Source organism: Pongo pygmaeus, chromosome 23, assembly GCF_028885625.2.
Source record: "Pongo pygmaeus isolate AG05252 chromosome 23, NHGRI_mPonPyg2-v2.0_pri, whole genome shotgun sequence".
Taxonomy (NCBI): Eukaryota; Metazoa; Chordata; class Mammalia; order Primates; family Hominidae; genus Pongo; species Pongo pygmaeus.
The window spans coordinates 56,711,244-56,730,484 of NC_085931.1; the positions used below are offsets into that span (position 1 = coordinate 56,711,244).

At 37.3% G+C, this 19,241-nt stretch overlaps 1 protein-coding gene across 4 annotated transcripts in view; it reads left to right on the top strand.

The window, feature by feature from the left end:
- Positions 1 to 19,241, top strand: part of ATXN10 (ataxin 10) — a 182,852-nt gene that overhangs the window by 61,197 nt on the left and 102,414 nt on the right. For all 4 annotated transcript variants that reach the window (XM_054469822.2, XM_063663095.1, XM_063663097.1 and 1 more), the window contains exons 7-9: positions 6,928 to 7,093; positions 16,171 to 16,279; positions 17,807 to 17,976. In XM_054469822.2, the coding sequence (XP_054325797.1) occupies positions 6,928 to 7,093; positions 16,171 to 16,279; positions 17,807 to 17,976 (445 nt within the window). The remainder of the gene's footprint in view (positions 1 to 6,927; positions 7,094 to 16,170; positions 16,280 to 17,806; positions 17,977 to 19,241) is intronic.

A 19,241-nucleotide genomic window follows, 5' to 3' on the forward strand; every position in this document is an offset into this window, starting at 1 on the left:
GGCAGATGACTTAATGTAAGTAGGATCATTTAGTGAAGGATAGTCTATTCTGAGGTGATATTCAAACTTAGTTTGTACTTTTATATTTTAAAGATTCATTTCTGACTTTGACCGCTTCTTTCCTTTGAAATCACTCAGTACCCACATCGTTAGCTCTCTCATCTTGTGACCATGTAATAAAGCTGCATGATACAGGCGGCGTCTGCTGGGCCAGGGAGAAGTTGAGCCAGAGGAGGCTGGCCTGTGTGTCATTGTGTAAGGAAGGCAGCTTGTGCTTCTACCTCCCTTTAGCACTTGCAGATCTCCCTGCACCTCATCCACTTGGACCCCCGGAGTCTCCTGTTGCTGCTGAACAACTTTGATTTCCACCACCTTGGGGCCCACCCTTCCTGTCCTCACCTCAGGACTGCCCATTTGGGATCTGCCCCGATTGAGGATCTGCACTATTCGTTTTTTTTCTTCACTTGTAACCCATCTGTTTTCTTTCTCATTGCTCCACATCCCTGTCTGTGGATACCTTAACACTCACAAATCTGATAAAATTATTTTCTTCTATTTCATTACCTATTCAAGAAATAGTGAACTAGGTGCCAAATTCCCTGAAGCCAGGGATCCTGACTTCTTATACTTAGCAATAACTGCTACATTATGTAATCCTATTTAAAAGGAATATATTTAGAGTACGCATTTGGGCCACATGGAACAGGTGGCCTCTTAGCATTCCTTGAAAGTCGTGTGTGTGTGTGTGTGTGTATATATATATATATGTGTGTATATATATATATATGTAGATAGATCCACTTGTGATAGAGATATATATAGATAGGTATATCTATATTTTATATAGACAAAATTTCAGTAGCTTTTGGGGTACAAGTGGTTTTGGTCACATGGGTGGGTTGTATAGTGGTGTGGTTTTGGTCACGGGGGGGGTTGTATAGTGGTGTGGTTTTGGTCACATGGATGGGTTGTATAGTGGTGAAGTTGGCGATTTTAGTGCACCTGTCACCTGAGCAGTGTGTATTATACCTGATATGTAGTTTTTATTCCTTACCCTCCTCCTAACTTCCCACCTGCTGAGTCTCCAATGTCCATTATACTACTCTGTATGTCTTTGCGTACCCATAGCTTAGCTCCCACTTGTAAGTGAGAACATATGGTATTTGATTTTTCCATTTCTGAGTTCTTCACGTAGAATAATGGCCTCCAAGTGGGCATGGTGGCTCACACCTGTAATCCCAGCACTTTGGGAGGCGGAGGAAGTCAGATCATTTGAGACCAGGAGTTTGAGACTAGCCTGGCCAACATGGAGAAACCCCGTCTCTACTACAAATACAAAAATTAGCCAGGCGTGGTGGTGCATGCCTGTTATCTCAGCTACTCGGGGAGGCTGAAGCATGAGAATTGCTTGAACCTGGGAGATGGAGGTTGCAGTGAGCTGAGATCATGCTACTGCACTCCAGCCTAGGTGATAGAGTGAGACCCTGTCTCAAAAAAAAAAAAAAAAAAAAAAAAGGCTTCCAGCTCCATCTGAGTTGCTGCATAAGACATTATTTCGTTCTTTTTTATGGCTGAGTAGTATTCCATTGTGTATATATATCACGTTTTCTTTGTTCCTTCATCAGTTGATGGGTACTTAGGTTGGTTCTGTATCTTTGCAATTGTGAATTGTTCTGTGATAAACATACGCATGCCAGATGTCTTTTCCTTTGGGTAGATACCCAGTAGTGGGATTGCTGGATTGAATGGTAGATCTACTTTTAGTTCTTTGAGAAGTCCCCATACTATTTTCCATAAAGGTTGTACTATTTTACTTTCCCCCCAGCATTGTATATGCGTTCCTTTTTTACTACATCCATGGCAACATCTGTTGTTTTTTTTTTGACTTTTTAATAATGGCCATTCTGAAAGGTTAAGGTGGCATCTCATTGTGGTTTTAATTTGCATTTCCCTGATGACTAGTGATGTTGAGCATTTTTTCATGTTTGTTGGCCATTTGTAGATCTTCTTTTGGGAAATGTCTATTCATTTCATTTGCCCACTTTTTGATGGAATTATTTGTTTTTTTCTTACTGATTTGAGTTCCTTGTAGATTCTGGATATTAGTTCTTTGTCAGATGCATAGTTGCAAATGTTTTCTCCCATTCCGTTGGTTGTCTGTTTACTCTGATGATTATTTCTTCTGCTGTGCAGATGCATTTTAGTTTAACTAGGTCCCATTTATTTAGTTTTTGTTCCATTTGCTTTTGGGATCTTAGTCATAAATGCTTTGCCTTCAACAGTGTCATAAAGCTTTTCCTAGGTTTTCTCCTAGAATTTGTATGGTTTCTGGTCTAGATTTAAATCTTTGATCCATCTGAAGTTGATTTTTGTATATGGTGAGAGATCTAGTTTCATTTTTCTACCTGTGGCTATCCAGTTTTCCCAGAACCATTTATTGAATAGGAGGTTCTTTCCCCAATTTATGTTTTTGTATGCTTTTATGGAAGGTCAGTTGATTGTAAGTATTTGGCCTTATTTCTGGTTTCTTTATTCTGTTCTATTGGTCTGTATATCTAGCTTTATATCAGTACAATCCTGTTTTGGTTACTATAGCCTTGTAGTATAATTTGAAGTTGGAGTAATGTGATGCCTTAGAATTGTTCTTTTTGCTTAAGATTGCTTTGGATATTTGGGCTCTTTTTTGGTTCCATATGAATTTTAGGATTATTTTTTCTAATTGTATGAAAAATGATGTTGGTATTTTGATAGGAATTGCATTGAATCTATATATTGCTTTGGGCATATGATCATTTTAATAGTATTGATTCTTCTAATCCATGAGCATGGGATGTATTTCCATTAGTTTGTGTCATCTGTGATTTCTTTCAGCCATGTTTTATAGTTTTCCTTGTAGAGATCTTTCACCTTCTTGGTTAAGTATATTCCCAGGCATTTGATTTTTTTTTTTTTTTTTTTGCAGCTATTTTAAAAGGGACTGTGTTCTTGATTTGTTTCTCAGCTTAGTTATTGTTGATGTATACCAGTGCTACTGATTTGTGTACATTGATTTTGTTACCTGAGACTTTACTGAATTCATTGATCAAATCTAGGAGTCTTTTGGTAAAGTCTTTAGGGTTTTCTAGGTATATGATCGTATCATTGGCAAACAGAGATAGTTTGCCTTCCTCTTTTCCAATTTGGATGCGCTTTATTTCTCTTGCCTGATTGTTCTGGCTAGACCTTCCAGTGCTATACTGAATAGAAGTGGTGAAAGTGGACATCCTTGTCTTGTTCCAGTTCTTAGGGGTAATGCTTTCATCTTTTTCCCCATTAAGTATGAGGTTGGCTATGGGTTTGTCATGTGTGGCTTTTACTATTTTGAGGTATGTTCCTTCTATGCCCAGATTTTTATCATAAAACGATGCTGGATTTTGTTGAACGTTTTTTTCTGCATCTGTTGAGATGATCATATGGTTTTTGTTTTTAATTCTATGTGATGAATCACATTTACTTGGGTATGTTGAACCATCCCTACATCCTAAGATGAAACCCACTTGATCATGGTGAATTATCTTTTTGCTGTGCCGAAGGATTCAGTTTTCTAGTATTTTATTGAGGATTTTTGCATCTGATGTTCATCAGGGATATTGGTCTGTAGTCTTCTTTTTTTGTTATGTCCTTTACTGCTTTTGGTATCAGAGTGATACTGGCTTCATAGAGTGAGTTAGGTAAGAGTTAGGATTCTCTCTTTCTCAGCCTTTTGGAATAGTTTCAGTATGATTGGTGCCAATTGGTTGAATGTCTGGTGGAATTTGGCCATGTATCCGTCTGGCCCTGGTTTTTTTGTTTTTTTTTTGGCAACTTTTGTTATTATTGATTCAATCTCACTGGTTGTTACTGGTCTGTTCAGACCTCCTATTTCTTTCTGATTCAAGCTAGGAGGGTTGTACGTTTCCAGAGATTTGTTCATTTCCTCTAAATTTTCTTGTTTGTTTGCACAGAGGTGTTCATAGTATCCTTAAATGGTCTTTTGTATTTCTGTGGTGCCAGCCATAATGTCTCCATTTCTGTTTCTAATTGAGCTAATTTGAATTTTCTCTCTTCTTGGTTAATCTAGCTAATGGTCTATCGATTTTATTTATCTTTTCAAAGAACCAACTTTTATATTTTGATCTTTTGTTTCGATTTCATTTAGTTCTGCTCTGATCTTTGTTATTTCTTTTCTTTTGCTAGCTTTGGGTTTGGCTTATTCTTCTTGAGACAGGGTCGTGCTGTGTCACCCAGGCTGGTGTGCAGTGGCACGATCACTGCAGCCTTGACCTTCCTGGGCTGAAGTGATCCTCCCATCTCAGCCTCCCAAGTAGCTGGGATTACAGGCATGCACCACCATGCCTGACTAATTTTTTAATATTTTGTAGAGACAATATTTCACCATGTTGCCCAGGCTGGTCTCAAACTTTTGGGCTAAGCAGTCCTCCTGCCTCTGCCTCCCAAAGTGCTGGGATTAAAGGTGTAAGCCACCATACCTGGCCTAGTTGGTTCTTGTTTCTCTAGTTCTTTGAGGTATGATGTTAGATTGTCAACTTGTGGTCTTTCAGACTTTTTGATGTAGGCATTTAGCACTATAAACTTTCCTTTTAGCACTGCTTTTGCTGTATCCCAGAAGTTTTGATAAATTATATCTCTGTTATCATTTATTTTGAATAACTTTTAAATGTCTGTCTTGATTTCATTGTTAACCCCAAAATCATGCAGGAGCAGCTTGTTTAATTTCCGTGTATTTATGTAGTTTTGAGGGTTCCTTTTGGAATTGATTTCTAGTTTTATTCTATTGTGGTCTGAGAAGATACTTGATTAGTTCTGTCTGTCTGTCTATCTATCTATCTATCTATCTATCTATTTGAGACTGAGTCTCGCTCTGTCACCCAGGCTGGGGTGCAGTGGCACGATCTTGGCTTACTGTAACCTCTGCCTCCTGGGTTCAAGTGATTCTTCTGCCTCAGCCTCCTGAGTAGCTGGATTACAGGCCCCTGCCACCGCGGCTGGCTAGTTGTTTTTGTATTTTTAGTAGAGATGGGGTTTCACCATGTTGGCCAGGCTGGTCTTGAATGCCTGATCTCAGGTGATCCCCCATCCTCGGCCTCCCAAAGTGCTGGGATTTCAGGTGTGAGCCACCACACCCGGCCAATATATTTTGATTTTTAAAAAATTTATTGAGACTTGCTTTGTGGCATGTCATGTGGTCTCTCTTTTCTTAGGTCTAGTAATTGTTTTGTGAATCTGGGAGCTTCAGAGTTAAGTGCATATATATTTAGAATTATAATATCTTCCTGTTGGATCGATCCTTTTGTCATCATATAATGACCTTCTTTGTCTTTTTTTTACTGTTGTTGCTTTAAAGTCTATTTTATCTGACATAAGAGCTGTTCTGCTCACTTTTGGTTTCCATTTGCATGAAATATCTTTTTCCACCCCCTTAACTTTGATTCTGTAAGACTCCTTATGTTTCAGGTGAGTCTCTTCAAGACAGCAGATATTTGGTTTGTGATTTTTTTTTAATCCATTCTGCCAATCTGTATCTTTTAAGTGGAGCATTTAGATGATTTATATTCAACGTTAATACTGAGATGTGAGGTACTATTCCAGCCATCATGTTGATTGTTACCTGAATATTTTGTGTTCTCCATTGTGTTACTGTTTTATAGGTGCTGTGCATTTTGTGCTTTCAAGAGGTTCCATGCTGGTGCCTGTTGACCTTTTATTTCAAGCTTTAGAACTTTTAGCCTCAATTTATTTTTAAAGATTATATATAAAGAAGGGAAAACAGAAATTCTCTAATACTGTGCTCAACTGAGTGGACCGTGTATTTGTTTTATTTTGGATTAATTATTGTCATAAGAAATCTGAGGTTTTAGGAGTTTTGAAAATTGCTAAGGTCTGTAGGTGATTTTTCCAGACTGATGATATTTCCCATCATTTGGCCACAGTACAGGAAGCGTTTGGTATAGTTTTATTTCTTACTTGAAGCAGTAAATAATTTAAATTTTTTTCTTGGTAAGAAATGTTCCATGCCTAATTTGAGTGTATTTACCCTTATTTGCTAATAAGCAGTTTAGATATTCGTACCCTTTCTTCTATAGAAATTAGAATTATACATATAATCCCAAATCAAAATGTATTTTTGAGCAAATGTCCTAATTGATTTATGCTAGACAGATTGACCTATGTGTGATTCATTTTTCCTAGGAGAAGGAAAGAGATGGTTGAAAAGAAATATTTGTTTGGTAACTTATATATTGACGTAAAAATGGCACAGTCTTGGTCTTTAGATTTGTGTTTGTGTAAACTAAAACAAATAGTAAAGTTTCACAGTAAAGACTATCAAATGAGTGGTTAAAGTACCTGGCTCAGGGCACAGATTGAATCCTAGCTTAGACTCTCAGTGGTTTTGTGATACTGGACAAGTTAATTAACCTCACCAAGCCTTATTTACCCACCTTTAATGTGAAACTAATGACAGTACCTGCCTCATGGAGTTTTTGTGAGAATTAAGTGATACAATGTGTGTAAAATGCTTAGCTCTGTAGAAAATAGTGAACGAATGTTAGCCCATTTCACTTTGCTGTTGCTAGTATCGTAGATGTGTTCATACAAAAGACAGCATGTCTAAAATGTTGAATTATTTTAATGTTGAAAGTAATGGACATAAAAGGTGCATTAAGCAGTTCTAGTTTCTGTGGCCAAGACACATCAGAGAAACTAAGAATTTAAAAAGTAGGTGATTGATGAAGATTAACTTTATTCATGTTTTTCCTAGCTAGACATTATAAGCAAGGTAAGGAATTTAAAATAATAATATTCCCTTAAAGTTGCTTTCGTAGGTATTTTTAGCATTGTATAATGTAAGTATTATAGATTCATGCAGAAATCCTTTATGTTTTACAGAGTTACACTGTTAGACCTTATGATAGCCAAGATAACGAGTGATGAGCCACTCACCAAGGATGACATCCCTGTGTTTTTGCGGCATGCTGAGTTGATTGCAAGCACCTTTGTGGATCAGTGCAAGACTGTGCTCAAGTTGGCCTCTGAGGAGCCTCCCGATGATGAGGTAAGGGAGGCAGATTTCCCAATCTCGGGTAAAAGAGAATGGACAGATTTTCTAACTCAGCCAAGTCCTCTATGAGAATTCTTTTTTAAAAGCTTGAAAAAATATTATGTAAGTAATGTATCCATATATGAGAATAGTTAGAAAATTTAGATAAGGGAAAACAATGTCCTTATTCCTACCATCCAGAGTCAATGACTTAGACAAATTCTGGTTAATTTTCTAGGCAAATGACATCAGATACATGCACACAGACATAGACATGTGCACATATGTATCTATGAAAAGTGGAGCCTTTCTGTGCCTTCTGTTTGCGGGTTCCCATTTTTTCTTCGGAATGTAAGCTCTAGGAGGGCAGAAATTTTGACTGTTGTGTCCGTAGTACTATGTATATGGTAGGCACTGAACAAATATTTGCTGAATGAATAAATAAATAATACATTGTAAATGTCTTTTTGAATAAATGCCAACATAGGCTGGGCACGGTGCCTCACACCTGTAACCCCGCTTCTTTGGGAGGCCAAGGCGGGAGGATTGCTTGAGCCCAGGAATTCCAGATCACCTTGGGCAACATGGTGAAACCCCGTCTCTGCAAAAAATACAAAAATTAACTGGGCATGGTGGCATATGCCTATAGACCCAGCTACTTGGGAGGCTGAGGTGGGAGGGTCACTTGAGCCCAGGAGGTTGAGGCTGCGGTGAGCCGTGATTGCCCCACTGCACTCCAGCCCGGGTGATGGAGTGAGACCCTTGTCTCAAAAAAAAAAAAAAAAAGCCAACATGACATTTCAAGTAAAGAATTTCCTGTTTATTTGTCCAAATCCCTGTAGTTGGACATTTAGGTTGTTTTTTTGTTTGTTTGTTTGTTTTGAGACAAAGCCTTGCTCTGTTGCCCAGGCTGGAGCACAGTGGCACAATCTTGACTCACTGCAACTTGCGCCTCCTGGGTTCAGTCAATTCTCCTGTCTTGGCTACCCAAATAACTGGGATTATAGGTGCACACCACCACCATGCCCAGATAATTTTTGTATTTTTGGTAGAGACGGGGTTTCGGCATATTGGCCAGGCTGGTCTTGAACTCCTGACTTCATGTGATCTGCCTGCCTCGGCCTGCCAAGGTGCTGGGATTACCGGCATGAGCCACCACGTCTGGCAGTAGGTTGTTCTTATTTCTACTTATTTTAGATAATACTGTAGTGCATGCCTTTATAGTTACATCTTTGCACATTTCCACAGCTATTATCCTAGGACATAATCTTAGAAGTGAAATTGCTATGTATAAGGATATCACATGTTTAAAGCTCTTAATACATACTTCCAAACTGCTTTCTAGACAGTTTGCTTCTTTTCTTCTTTATAGGTGATTCCTAGTTGTATACTGTCCTGGTTAATTATTTAAACTATTTTTTATTCTCCTTAAGCCTACCTTAGATCATTCAGGTCTTGTTTTATCAGGGTGTGGAAGGGAGCTTATGTTAATTCTCTACCCTCCTCGTTACTTCGGCTTCCTGTTTTTATCTGTTCTCCCTTTCTTCTGTCATGAAGTTAGAATTGTTCTTTCTCTGGACCACTCAGCTGTAAAAAGGGATGCACTTGTGATACGACAGGGAAGAATCTCAAAAGTGCTGAGGGAGAGAAGCCAGACAGACTAGAAAACATGCTGGCTGATTCCATTTCCGTGGGATTCTATAGCAGGCCAGATATATCGGTCATGACAGAAAATAGATCAGATGTCACCTGGGTCTGGAAATGAATGAGTGGAACTGATTGCAGGGCAACATGAGGGAACTTTCTGGACAGTAGAATGTGGCACTTAGCTGTATACCTTGACACAACTCTGTACTGTATGCTTAAGATGGATGTATTTCATTGCATGTATATTATACCTCAATAAAGCTGATTTAAACACAATAAAAGATGATGGAGAGTTCCTTTGTATGCCGATATGAATAGTCAGGTAGGGAGTAATTGATGGTGGAATCACTGTTGGCAAATGGGTGACACTGGAGGAGAGGGATTGGAATCCAGAGTGGATACTCATCCACTGTCCACAGGCGGGAATGTAGAGAATGTGATCCGATACTGTGAAACTGTTAACTCCTGTTGTAAATGCAGCTTATGGCTATGACTGCTTGACCACGAGAATGTATTTCCTTTTTTGCGAATATATTGTCGTTCAGGACCATTTTGGTATTGATTTTCTGTGCTTTGTCATATAGACCATGTTAGGTCTTACTAATCATTTCGTTACTTTAGTTCTCATTTTCTGTGATAGGAAAGAAAGGTCTTTATTCAGGGGCTTGCGTTTACTTTCTGGAGATAGATATGCCTTTGTTTCCAGCAGGAGGAGCAGTGAGTCGTGCTTAAGAAAAGTTTTAAAAATTCTCTAAGAGACAGAGAAAAGACAGTTCACAGCTTTAAACTTTTCAAGGCACTTCTGTTTAAAATATAGGTGATTTCAGTATTGTAGTGAGAAATTCCTGGTGTAACTTTTAATATTTAGGAAAACTTCTATTTTTCCTTCAGACTTTTTTCTCTAAGATGGGAAGTATTTTTATATATGAATGGAATGGAAAATTGTAGACTGAGAACAGTAGCTCATGCCCGTAATCCCAATACTTTGGGACGCCAAGGCATGGGAGGATTGCTTAAGCCCAGGAGTTGGAGACCAGCCTGGGCAACATAAGGAGACTCCATCTGTACAAAAAAACAAAGAATTAGCTGGGTGTGGTGGTGTGCGCCTGTGGTCCTAGCTACTGGTGAGGCTGAGGTGGGAGGCTTGCCTAAGCCCAGAAGGTTGAGGCTGCAGTGAGCTGTGATTGCGCTGCTGCACTCCAGCCTGGGGAAGAGTGAGATCCTGTCTCCAAAAAAAAAAAAAAAAAAAAAATTGTAGGCAGTTTCCTTTTGCAAAGCCAAATTAATTTACTTTTGGAAGTTTATTGAGTTATACATTTATGACTTGTGTGTGTTAATGCACATATGTCATACTTTTTTTTTTCTTAAAGAGGACCCCTTTGCCAGTATTTAAATATGCCAGAGACCAAGTGGTATACTGGAGCTGGCCTGTGGTGACTTCTAAGAGTTGATTATTAAGTGCTTAGAAATTTGTGAGCTGATTGTTAAATTGTTGGTACCTTGAAATCATCCCTGGTGGAAGTAGTTGTGCCATGGAAACCAGCAAATGCTACAAATCAGGGTTTTCCACTTGCCTCTTCCACCCCAGCCATTCTTCTGCCAAACCACTGCATTTACTCATTGGTGATCTTTTTAGGACAAGAAACATATTCAATAAAGTTCTCAATGCTATGACTGAAAAGTGAAAATGGAAACAGTTGTATTTATAGCATGTGTTTTTTAATTTATGTAATTGTTTGGCTTTAAAATCCCAAGGTTTTCTTCATACGTTTCTTTATAAAAATAGTTTTGGGTTCTCATGTTAATGTACTTATTCCTGTCTTTTGATATATTTTGTATACTTGTTTCCAGTTTTTTATATATTTTTGTCAGTTCAGAATCTTGTTCACTTGTAGCAAGCCTTGCCTTTTCTCTGAAAGCTCAAAAAACATTCTTTTTAGCTTTGTATTTTCTGATATCCATATATTACAATAATTGTTGCCAGGTTGTGGGATTTGCATTCTGTTTTAATCTTTGCAACCCCAGTTTAGGCCATACTGTAGTACTTGTTATGCAGTAGGTATTACATATTTAATTACATAATACATATTTAAAACATATTCTACAATAAATAGTGTACTTTTTCCACATATTAAGGGCTTAAATTTTTGTATTGTGCAAATAATACTTGCTTTGTTGTTAAAAATTATTTAAGCTGAAGTCACTGAAACATAAAGTTACAAAGTTTCAGCCAGGCGTGGTGGCTCATACCTGTAATCCCAGCACTTTAGTAGGTCGAGGTGGGCGGATCGCCTGAGGTCAGGAGTTTGAGACCAGCCTGATCAACATGGTGAGACCCCGTCTCTACTAAAAATACAAAAATTAGCCGGGTGTGGTGTCAGACGCCTGTAATCCTAGCTACTCGGGAGGCTGTCCCAGCTACTCGGGAGGCGGAGGCAGAGAATCACGTGAACCCGGGAGGCGGAGGTTGCAGTGAGCTGAGATTGCACCATTGCACTTCAGCCTGGGCGACAGACCAAGACTCCCATCTTAAAAAAAAAAAAAGTTACAAAGTTTTCCCCTTTTTGCCCAGCCTCCATTTGTTTTCTATAGATCAATCTGCATATCCTTTTTTTTTGTTTTCTTTTCAAAGGTCTTTTTTTGTATATACACACCTATATGTTTTTTGTTTTCATTTTTTGCACTATTCTTCAACTTGCTGTTTTTACTTATGATATAACTTGTACATCTTTGCACTTTAGCATGTGTATATTCATTGTATGTTTTTAATAGTTGAATAATATTTAACTATATAGACTCATCATAATTTTTTCATTTGTTCCGTATAGACTTTTCAGCTGCTTTCAGGTTGCTTTTTTTTTCTTTTAACCTTTACAAATAACGTTATAGTGAACATCCTTGTACAAATTTCGGATAAGTAAATCTAAGATTATAAATTCCTGGAGTTGAATTGCTGGGTCGAAGAATTATGTGTATTTAAAAACTTCAGAGAGATTTCTAAGTTGCACACCAGTGCAACACAAGATTGCACGAGCTGCCTTTTGCAGATCTGATTTAATTACTATTTCTCGTTAATGTTTTTCAGTGACCATTATGTTTGTTTTTGCATATTAGGTTACTCTTTAAAATGCATTTATTAAAAAGCGTTTTCTGGAAATTAATCTTTCTGTCATACATACAGTGAACTATTGTTTGTGTAATTTTTGTTTGAATTAATTTCTGATGTTCTGTTAGCCTTTTAGTTGTTTTTGTTTGTGTTTAATATAGTTAAGGTTATCAATTTTATCATTCTGGCCTCTGGATTTTTTTTTTTTTTTTTTTTGACAGTTGACAGCCAAGAAGATTTTTGTTTGTTTTTTAAGTAAATTCTCCACTTAGATTGTGGAAATGTACACCTACATAGTCTAGTTCTTTCAGTACTTAGTTCTCTTTTATTTATCTAGAATTTATTTTTGAGTAAGGAGTGAGTTATGGATCCAAATGAATTATTTATATCTTTTGACTATCCAAGATTATAAAATCTTTTGGTGTGAGACTGACTGGGTTTGAATCTTGGTTTCTTCTGTTACAGGTATATGATCTTGGAAAAGTTACTCATCCTCTCTCTGCCCTTCTTTTTCTTGAAATGGGTTATATTATTATTATTATTATTTTTTATTTTGAGATAGAGTCTTGCTCTGTTGCCCAGGCTGGAATGCAGAGGTGTGGTCTCGGCTCACTGCAACCTCCATCTCCTGGGTTCAAGCGATTCTCCTGCCTCAGCCTCCTGTGTAGCTGGAGGCACCCACCACCATGCCTGGCTAATTTTTGTATTTTTAGTAGAGATGGGGTTTCGCCATGTTGGCCAGGCTGGTCTTGAACTCCTGACTTTGGGTGATCCACCCGCCTCGGGCTCCCAAAGTGCTAAGATTATAGGCATGGGCCACCGTGCCCAGCCAGGTTGTATTTTAATATAAACATTTAATATGTGGATTGATACATAGTTAATGTTCCCTAAGTGTTATCTGTTATTATTTCAGTACCATTTAGTGAATAATCTTATCCTTTCCGTTAATTTTTTTTTTTTAATTGAGACAGGGTCTCACCCTGTTCCCCAGGCTGGAGCGTAGTGGTGCAATCATAGCTCGCTATATTCTCCAACTCCTGGGCTTGAGGATCCTCCCACCTACCTATATCATATCCTAAATTATTTTATTTATTTGGATCAATTACTGGTTCCCTCCAAACAAATTGGAGGGAGCCAGTAAGATGTTAACAACTGGAGCAGGGAGAATTCAGAGAGGTATGTGTTTATATGCCATAAAGGAACGCTGAAATGAACATACAAAAAAACGCAAAAACTGATGTATCGACAAAGTAGTTGCAGTCCAGGCAGATATAACTAATTTGCATTTTAATGGACAGGAATAATTCTGTATTAATATAAGTTTTCTGTAACTTACAAAGCTGTAAAATTGCTCAAAGATACCAAATGACAGTGTTAACTGAGACAGGTGAGCTAGACAGGAGGCTAATCTTTTTTTTTTTTGCTCACTTCAAAATCTTTCACGATGTTCCCTTCATTTGCTTGTCTTTTTTTTTTTTTTTTTTTGCCGTAGTGCCTGATTTAATTAATATTAGTTTCATAAGACTTTTAAATATCTGGAAGGGCATTTTACTCATTAATCTTATTTGTTAAGACAGTAATTTTTCCCGGCTGTTCTTTCGTTACTAATTTCCAGATGCTCATTAAAAACACTTTATTAATAAAATGATTTTAATGACTAAAATTGGGAATGTGTTAGGTGGGGATAGATTAATTTTCTTTTAGGTTTATTTTAGTTAATATCATAGAATTTTAAGAGCTGGAAGGAGAATTCCAGTTCATCTCTTCCAACCTCTAATTTTATTTCTGTTGTTTTAATGTGGAAAATTTCAAACATAGACTAAGAAGAAAGTGTACTTATACTCCATATGCCATCCCCTGGCTTCAGCAGCTTCCCCTTCATCACCATTCTTCTTTCCTCCACAGTTCCACTCATTCTTATGCCAGTTGCTGTGGACTGAATCAAAGCTCCAACATATTTCATCAGTTACTCTAAAAGATAAGGAGTTTTCAGACACAAGTATAATATGATAAGAACATCTAAAATAACTAATAACAACATTTATTATCAAGTAAATAGTATTCAGATTTCTCCCATTGTCTAATAATCTTTTTCAAGTTTATTTTGTTGAAACACCTTACAGATAAGGGCCATATGTTGCAAGTGATTGACATAACTTTACTCTAGTGTATAGGTTCCCCTTTCCTCTTCTTTTTTTCCTCTTTGCTACTTATTTGTTGGAGAAACTGGGTTGTTTTTCCTGTAGACTTTTCTAGATTTCAGATTTTGATGAGTATGTCTCCAGGGTGGCACTTAACGTATTCTTTACCTTGCATTTCCTGTGAATGAAAATTAGTTCCAGAGGCATATTCAGATTTGGGTTAGTTTTTTTTTTGCAGTAGTGTTTCACTGTTGATGATACTACTTTCATCAAGAAGCACATGAGGCTTGGTTATCTCTTTGTGATATTAGCAGTCATTAATGATCACCTAGATCCATGAATTCTTTAGGGGTTGCAAAATGGTGGCATTTTAACATTATTGTTCATTCTTTGTTTATTAGCAGGAATATTTTTTAAAGAGAAACTTTCCCTAACCAATTCTTAGGTTCTGTGAGGTACACTGGATGAAGAAAGGCAGGATAAGTGCTCGATTGTTTTCCCTCTTGATTACCAATCTTCAGAGTAATGAGTTGGTTTTGTGGCATCATTCAAAGATGACCAGTGAGCTGGTTTGTTTTGTTTTATTTTCATTATGAAGCCATAGCTTTAAAACCGCTTGCTTTGTTTTCAGTCTGTTGCCGTTGTAATTCTTTCTGGTGTTTAATGTGCCATCGCTGGCCGGTGGGAGCCTCATCAAGTTGTTTCTGATTCCGAATTTCTGACATAACCCTAGTAGCCTGTAATAGCGTCTTTGTTATCTGCTATGACAAGATGTCCAGGGTTACCTTTTGCATGGGCTGTCCCAGGTCTATTCTTGAAGGAGCAGTGGTATCTCAAGATAACAATCTGGGCAACTACACCTTTAACAAAAGAGGTTGATGAAGCTTTGTGAAATTGATGGACTTGGTCAAGACTCGTTTTAACATGGTACTACTAATCTAGACTTCTAATCTAGATTTTTCCCGCTTAACTGTTTAGCGAAAGAAGGCTATGATATAAAATTAAAGATCCAAGACATTAAAAATATGTGTTGTTTTTTGCTATTTATTTTGAGATTTCAGAATACTATATTAATGTATTACCTTTAAATCTCTTAATTAGAAAACAGTAAATACACATTTAGAATTAACAAGGAAGTAATTCGTCTTTCTTTTGAAGAATGTTACCTTTCTTTTTTTTTTTTTGGTTGAGACAGAGTCTTGCTCTGTTGCCCATGCTACAGTCCAGTGGTGTGATCTTGGCTCACTGCAACCTCTGCCTCCTGGGTTGAAACGATTCTCCTGCCTCAGCCTCCCTAGTAGCTGGGATTACAGGCACCCACCACCAGGCCTGGCTAATTTTTATATTTTTTTTAGTAGAGACAGGATTTCACCATATTGTCCAGGCTGATATCGAACTCTTGACCTCAAGTGATCTTCTGGCCTTGGCCTCCCAAAGTGAAGAATGTTATCTTTATGGACTAACTTTGTAATCTCTGCCACATTTTGTCAAATAATGGGTACTTTAAAAATGGGGTTCAAAATCTATACAAAAGTTACATTTAAAATTTTTGTATAGACTACTTAATGCTATGCAGTTGGTACTGGGTAGTTTCTTGGTCATGCAGTGTATTTGATAAATTATTTAGTAGCTTTGTGAAGTAGCATTTTCAAATAATACTGTCTTTCTGATCTACCAAGATATTGCATAGTTCATATTTACCCAGAAATTATGCAAGTTCTTAAAGCCAGAGTTTTTTCAACCACAGCATTTTACAGTATTTCTGTGGACAAGAAATTAATGTATTTTATGGGATATTTGTATCTTTAAAGTGGAATTTGCATGCTGGGAATGCTTTAAAAAGAAAGTATTTGCATAAATGTCATGTACGTAGCTAGTAATTTTGAACATTTATTCCACTGTTGGAATGTCTTTTTGCTTGAATAAGAACTTTTCTGACTCTTTGCTCCAAGAAGACACATAATGACACATAATCTTGCATTCTTGATGGCAGATGTCTGCTGTTAGTGAAAATGATGAGTTGTGTACATATTTCATACTTCTGTTTTGTTCTTCATAGTTTTGTTTTTCTCTTTGACTTATTACAAGCACAGACTCTTTAAATTTGTTGAAATATTTTATTCTCTTACAGTTATTTATAACAGTTAAATAATTTCTCTTAAAATATGCTTAAAAGTTATGTTTTCTTCTCTTTCTAGGAGGCACTGGCTACGATTAGGCTTCTCGACGTCCTGTGCGAAATGACTGTGAATACTGAGCTGCTCGGCTATCTGCAGGTTTTCCCTGGCTTGCTGGAAAGAGTGATTGGTGAGTGAAATATCACACATTGTATTTTTAGCTAAGAAATCTTTGGCTTGTCATACTGTAATGTAAATCCAAATACAAATCCTTAATTTTCAGTGTACTTTTGGGAATTTTGTGAATATATTTTTTTGAGAGGAATCACAGTGTTGTAACAGTTCAGGCAGGCCAGATAAACCTGAGCCCACGTGGTTGTTCAGCCACTTCCCTTCTGTTAACTGAAGATTCCTTCTCAGTAACATGAGGATAACAATGCCTGTTATGCACATAGTAGATGTTTCATCAATATAGGATGTGATGAAGAAGGTGGGGCAGGCAGGTTTGCAATGATGAATGTGGTTTTCTATTACTATAGCTTTGCAAAATGTGGCAGTAAATTTTTCCCATTTATATTTAGTGAACACATAGAATGGTGTTTTATACATATTATATATACAAATCTTAAGAGAAAAAGGTTTTAAACAAGAAACCATTGTTAAAAGTATTACCAACCTTGCTAAAAAGCTGTTTGCAAAATAATTCAAGTAGAACCTGTTCCTTGTGGCTAGCCATGCTTAGGTTTGCTATTCATTATTCGCAATTTTTTCCTTTAAAAAGATGATACTTACTCTGGAGACCAGTGTCCTGAGAAAGATGACTTGGTGTCTAGCAGTATAGATGAGCTAGCAATGAGCTGTAGAGGAAGATCCTTAGAATTCTTCATCAATGTTGTATTTTGAGTACAGTGCTTTTAGTGATAATTTAAACAAAACACCGCAAACCTAGCACACTTGAGTGATTGTGGAAAGAGCCTGAGTTTGTAGCCAGGGTCGATGTGGGTTGCCATCCCAGCTCTGCCAAGTGCTAACTTTTCTGAGCCTGTTGTTTTCTTCATTATAAAATTGGGAAAGTGATACCTTCCTGTATAGGTTTGTTGAGAGGGTTAAATGAGATAATGCAGAAACACTGAAATGCAGTTCCTGGAAGATTGTCTGTTTTCATTGGCTGCCTGGAGGTGCTCATAGAGTAGAGCAGTGGTAAGTTCTTTCTCCTGAATGTAGCTGGAGTGAAGTATAGGGAACACATGCTGGCTTCTGATGATTTGGCCAGTTGGATGAGGGAAAAATAAGCACTCTTGGTTTCTGTCATATGCATCATTATGGATAGATATTGTGTTTTAGACTTCACTGACTGAAGTTATTAGAAGAGTTCTTTCATAAAGAAGTTGAGATTGGAAACCTTTTTGTAAGAAGGATGCTAGCAAACTTTTAGCTAACTTTTTTTGTAGATAAATAGAAACTCTGAGTTGGGGTAGTCATTATGGCTTATCTCCCCAAAACTAGAGTCAAAAAATTTAAAGCAAAGGCAGAAGAGCCTTCTAATCATTTTTTAAAGCAAAGGCAGAAGAGCCTTGTAATCATTATTTAAATAAAGCTTTCTGTGCTCTACCTTTAGCCTATTAAAATAAATTAGATTTGTTTATGGAAAACTATTAGTACAAAATACTAAAAGTTACTTTCCTGTGGAAAATGAAGTTTACTCTTTTGGTTATAGATCTTTTACGGGTGATTCATGTAGCTGGGAAAGAAACCACAAACATCTTCAGTAATTGTGGTTGCGTGAGAGCAGAAGGTGACATCTCCAATGTGGCCGAGGGGTTTAAGTCTCATCTCATTCGTCTGATTGGAAATCTGTGTTACAAGAATAAAGATAACCAAGACAAGGTAAGAGGATTTCTTAGTATGTATTATACATGTATGGCTTCATTTAGAATATAGTCCTTGGAAGACATTCACTCTTTTGGAGTGAAAGCCTGAGGTTCTTAGAAAGTAGCTTGGATAGAGAGATATATATTTTATATGAATACACACACATACACACACGTACATACATATATATACACATATGTGTGTGTGTGTGTGTGTATATATATGTATATGTTAATATATAGGCTCTTTGGAGCCTAGACAAATTTCTAACACACAGTAGATATTTAATAAACGCTAGTTATTATTGCCTATTATCTTAAAAAACAAAGCTTAGATCTATATGTTTATGGACAATAGCATCATAAGCCTTTTCTTCTAGATGTTTTAAAATGGATATAAAAGGAATATAATATTTAAGTATGAAGTCTTTGAGGACCTAATAGGCTGCTTTTGGAAACCTCTTAATGTGCAGAACAGCTTAAAGGTAGTTATATTGAGAATGTGAGAGAATGGTAAGAAAGATCTCAGGGCAGTTGGACCACATGCTTCAGATTGATCTCGCCTTTCTGTATTTTTCTGGAGTTTTACTTTGGGTGGCATTTGATTTGCTTAGTTAAATATTAAATTTGTGCCAGATTATATTTTTCTAAGATGGTGGCAGAATGTCTTGCATTGTACATGTGTGTCTGCAGTATGACTTTGCCACTCCCCTGTCAAGGGTTGGCACTATTTCTCCATCCACTTGAATCTGGGCAGGCCCTGTGGCTGCTGTAAGCCATCAAATATGTGATCCTATACCATTTCTAGCATAGCCCTTAACTGGTCTAGCTGATTCTATTTCTGGCTTCTTAGAAGCCAGTCACTATGTAAGAAGTATAGATTCCCGGAGATCACCTTGCTGTGAGGTGCTGAATACACATGGAAAAGCCCTGGAAGATAAGATACAATGAGGAGAGAGGAAAGGTCTAGTGAAGGAACACCAAGGCGTGAGATGTGTGCGAGAAACCACCTTGGGAGTAGATCCATCCTCAGTTTCTTACTTGCCCAGCTGATGCCACATAGATCAGGGCCCCCCTACTGGGCAAAGTCCTTCCTGAATTTATGACCCATAGTATTATGAGAAAAAGTAAAAAATAGGAAAAAAAAAATAAGTAATATAGGTCTTGCTTCTGTTAGTAGCCCAGTCAGTTACTGTTGGACTGATCCTTCTTCAAATAGCAATTGTAAACTTTGGACAAAAAATAGCCATGTGAAGGCACTGGAATTTGACACAAACGGGC